Raw genomic sequence first — 5,102 nt, forward strand, 5'->3', positions numbered from 1 at the left:
TCGGTACACAAGGTTGACAAGGGATAGGCTACTTAGACATTGGTTATCCAAAATGGGGGCCGGGGATATAGAGGCAAGAAGTGATTGGCTTACAAGCTTTCAAGAGGGAGCCTAGTTCCAGATGGGGGAGGGGTAGGAAGAATTTCCAGTGAATGATTTTTAATCTGTTGGAACCAGGCTGGTGAAAGGAAATGGGGCTAAGACTCTTGTGGTATAATATTGAATAATAGCCATCAGGACTGACTGTGAGGGTTGGAAATGTAGAGGTAGATGTTCTTTGACAAAAGGAGGACAATGATTGATTTTGTAGCCGAGGAGCAGAGGTCCCTGGAACCATCAAGTGAGAAAAGCAGAGAGCATGGCCCTACCCAGAGAGGCAGTGATGCCAGGCATGGAGACAGATACAATGACTTAGTCAGATGGAGTGGCTGGGAACACGGGACTAAGGGAGGGAGAGGGGCTGTGTGCTGATGGCCGGGGCGGCATGGCTGTGGGGTGTATCCTTTGGTTATTTGATGATGCTTGGAGGGGATTGTAATCATTGCAATGAAACGAAATATGATAGGATGAATGTAAACTGATGTTCTCCCATGTAAACCCACATAATTCACAATAAAAACTTAAGAAAAAAAAAGATGTATTGTCTTAGGCAAAAAAAAAAAAAAAAAAAAAAAAGATCATAGCTAGACCAGTAACCATCATGGTAAATGGAGAAAATATGGAAGTTACCAAGGTTTTATTTCATTTGGGTCCATACTGAACACCCATCGAAGCAGAAATCAAGAAATGAAATGACTTAGTGCATTGGGCAAATCTGCCACTAAAGATCTATTTAAAGTGCTAAAAAGCAAAGTTATCACTTTGAGTACTAAGATATGTCTGACGCAAGCCATATATTTTCAATCACCTCATATGCATGTGAAAAACTGGACAATGAGTAATACAGAGCAGAGGAGAATTAAAGTGTTTGAGTTATGGTGCTGGCAAAGTATAATAACTGGACAGCCAGAAGAAAGAACAAATGTGTTTGGAAAAAGTGCAGTCACAATACTCCTTGGAAGTGAGAAGGTAAGAAACTCTGTGTCATGTAGTTTGGACATGCATCAGGAGGGACCAGCCATTTTATATTGTAAAATAAAGGGATATCAAGAAAGAAAAATAATGTCAGTGAGATGAACTGCCATAATGCCTTCAACAATGGGCTCAAACATTGTGAGAATGACACAGGACCAGGACTGGGCAGTGGTTCATTCTCAGAACCAACTTTAGGGCACCGACCAGCAATAACAACGCAAATTAAAATGAACTAATTCTACTAAAAAATAATAAAATAAATAAGTGTTGCAACTACTTAAAAAAATAACTAAAAAAGGAATATTTAAGTGTCATCAATGGTTTCAGACAAAGGTTGAGGGAAGCAAGGAATAAATCAGGAAACACTACCTCAGTAAACAAACAAAAATAGATGAAAGATTGGAGACAATACAAAATCTACAGGTAGAAATCTAGATTAATACTAAGATTTCAGAAATGAACAATACATTGAAAGAGCAAAGGAGTAGATTTGAATCAATGGAAGCCTAACAGTGAGTTAAAAGATAAATCTCTTAATACTTGTATGCTAGAAAAACAATTAGAAAAAAAAGAAGGAAAATGTCAGAAGAAAGCCTAAGATATGCATGGGACATCATGAAGAAGAATAACTTACGTTCAGAATTCCGGAATAGGAAAAGGCAAAGAAAAATATAGAAAATATATTCAAAATTTAGGGGGAAGAAAACATCCTCAATATTTTGAAAGACAAGAAGAACAGCATTCAAGAAGCTAAATTAATCCCAAATAGAATAGATCTCAAAGGAAAATAATCAGAATATATCATAATAAAATTATCCAAATTCAAGGACTACGAAAATTACTGAAAGCAGCTCAGGAAAAATGAAAAATTTTCTACAAAAGAGAATCAATAAAAACAAACTCTGATTTCTTAGCAGAAACTATGAAGACAAGAAGACAATAGGAAAAGAGAAACAAAACATGGAAAGAAAAAAATGTCACCAAAAATCATTATTCACAGAAAAATTCTCACTCAAATCTGACAGTAAAATTAGAAATTTTCTGGATAAACAGAAATTAAAAGAATTTATGATAATCAGATCAACTTTACAAAAAATACAAAATGGAGTTCTTTGAACAAAGAACCAATAACAGCAGACAACAATTTAAGATTAATATGCATGGCAACACCTCCCAGAATTCAACCCATACATAGAAGAATCCAAAGTAAAACAAAGCTACAAAATTGAAAATATGTATCCAGAGATAATGATTTTTATAATGAAGATAACTATAAGGCAAAATGAAGATTATAGATAAAGAAACTCCAAGTGGCAAGGAAGTCAAGTCAATTTCAAAATAAAATAGTTTTAAGCTAGGGAATAAAATTCTAAATAATAAAATTAATTAATTATTAATTAATAAAATAAAATTATCATGGCTTCACATAAAAATAAATGAAAACCATAAAAATTTAGTAAAGATTTTCATGTTAAAATAAACTTTTTTTTGATGGTTATCAGTGGTAGGAGGGACAGTAATTCATTGAGAAGGAGTGAACTCATATTAATTTGTGTGACAGGGAGGTTGCAGAAATATTGATGAAGACAGGTGAAGACACAGGAAGGAATGCAAGATTTAAAGGGAAGAGATAAATACTGTTACGTACACTACAACAGTTTTCTAAGGTAGATACATGGAGAGTTGCAGAGGCTGAACTGTTATGGGAGGGAGATTGGTATTTTACCTACAAATATGAAAAGGTTTGACAGATATTTGTACATAGGTATTTATTTTTGCTGCAAACATATCAATGAATGTGGTACAGAATACAGGGGTGCAAAATTATGAAAACTTCTTAGACATTACCAAACTCCTTGGCACAATGAGTTTCTGAGCTTGGGGCTCAAGAACATAGTCTCAGGAAACATCATGGTCAATTATAGTCCTCAAAATCAATGTTCTACATCCTACTGTGGTGAATAGCGACTAGGATCTTAGCAGTTCACGAGCAGCTGTCTAAGATGCAACAGTTGGTCTCTCCATGTGCAGAGGAAAAAAGAATGATGAAAATGAAAGATGCTTGGAAACAATTAGACCAATGGAATAATGTAACATGTGAACATCAGTTTATATAATCCTGAGACTAGAATACCAACTAGAGTACCCAGCTACCACCAGCAACTGCTCTAATGGGGATCACATTAGAAGGTCCTGGTTAGAGTGGAAGAAATGTTGAACATAACTCAAAATTATAAGAAAAGACCAGACTTATTGGTCACAAAGAGACTTGAAAAACCTAAAATAGACTATGGCCATTGGCTTCCCTTCAGAACTGGAACAGAACTCACTGTCATGTTCTAATTTTCAGCCAAGTGGTAGATAGTTACATAATGGGGACAATATTATTAATGTATACTTATCATGGGATGCTCACACATTCAAGACCCAAAGGATATTTACTTAAGGATTAAGTAAGTTCAAAAGGAATGGTAAGGATGGAATGGAAATAAGAACCACAGGAAGAAGTGGTGTAAGCATTATTACATTAAAGGGATTATAAGCATTGAGTTGAAGCAAAATATATGATTTGTTGAGCTTAAAACTGATGATCTGCTCTGTAAGCTTTCTGTTAATTTACAATAAAAATTTCAAAGAAAGAATTAAGAGTAGATTTTTTTTATTTTTGGAGAGGTTCAAAAATTGACAAACTGGCTAATAAATAAACTTGGAAATAAAGAAGGTGCAAATATTCAACGTAAGAAATTATATGGGCGACATTGTAGTAGAACCAACTGAGATAAGGAGAAATATTATGAAAAAATGTACTACAAAAATTTTGAAAAATTGGTAGATGACAAATTACTAAAAAGAAGATACTGAAGTTAATATAGGGATTCAGCAAAATGTCAGGATACAAGATCAATGTACAAAAAAATAGTTGGATTCCTGAAAAATTAGCAAATAAGGTTATGAAAACCAAATCAGAAAATCAATAGTGTTTACAATAGTTTCCAAAATAACAGAATATTTAGGAATAAATCTAAGGATATAAAAGACTTAATAAATGAATTTACAAAACACTACAGGGGCCTCTTTCCCTTGGCCTCAAATCCATTGGCGGCGCGGTTTTTTTCAGCTTAGCCAAGGCCAAGATCAAGGCACGGGACCTTCGCGGCAAGAAACAACTGGATGACCTGAAGGTGGAGTTGTCTCAGCTACTCGTCACCAAAGTCACTGGCCGTGCAGCGTTCAAGCTCTCTAAAATCCGAGTTGTCCGCAAATCCATTGCCCGAATTCTAACTGTCATCAACCAGACTCACAAGGAGAATCTCAGGAAGTTCTACAAGGATAAGAAGTACAAACCTCTGGATCTGCGGCCCAAGAAAACTCAAGCCATGCGCCACAGACTCAACAAGCACCAGGAGAACACGAAGACCAAGAAACAGCAGCGGAAGGAGTGGCTGTACTCGCTGTGGAAGTATGCTGTCAAGTCCTGAGTATCTTATGTCAATAAACAAAAACTGGCTGACCCATTAAAACAACAGCAACAACAGCACCACTATTGAAGGAACTCAAAGGACATATACTTGAAAAAAAGAATATCATGCTCATGCATTCAAAAAATTAACATTAAGCGAGTGCCAATAAGGAGCTCTGGTAGTGTAGTGATTACTAATTGGGCTGCAAACCTTAAGGTCAGCAGTTCGAAACTACCAGCTGCTCCTCCGAAGAAAGATGAGGCTTTCTGCTCCCGTAAAGATTTACTGCCTCGGAAACCCTGTACAGGGTGGCTATGGGTCGGAACTGACTCGACGGCTCTTAACAACAACAATATTAAACAAATAGAAGTTGTTTTGTTGTTGTTAGGTACCATGGAATTGGTTCCCATTCAAAATACAACAGAGTGAAACACTGCTCTGTCCGGCACCATTGAGAACATTGGTGCTGCTACCCTATCAGTTCATCTTGTTAGGGGACATCCTCTTTTTCAGACTTTCCACTTTACCAAGCATGCTGTCCTTCTTCAGGAACTGGTCCTTCATGAT

The 5,102-nt window shown here is 36.2% G+C and overlaps 1 protein-coding gene across 1 annotated transcript in view; it reads left to right on the forward strand.

Moving 5' to 3' along the window:
- Positions 1-4,553, forward strand: part of LOC102824457 — an 80,405-nt gene extending 75,852 nt beyond the window's left edge. The window contains exon 4 of the mRNA XM_006877727.1: positions 4,143-4,553. Within this exon, the coding sequence (XP_006877789.1) occupies positions 4,143-4,553 (411 nt within the window). The remainder of the gene's footprint in view (positions 1-4,142) is intronic.
- The last annotated feature ends 549 nt before the right edge of the window (positions 4,554-5,102 follow it).

Source organism: Chrysochloris asiatica, unplaced genomic scaffold, assembly GCF_000296735.1.
Source record: "Chrysochloris asiatica unplaced genomic scaffold, ChrAsi1.0 scaffold00572, whole genome shotgun sequence".
NCBI lineage: Eukaryota > Metazoa > Chordata > Mammalia > Afrosoricida > Chrysochloridae > Chrysochloris > Chrysochloris asiatica.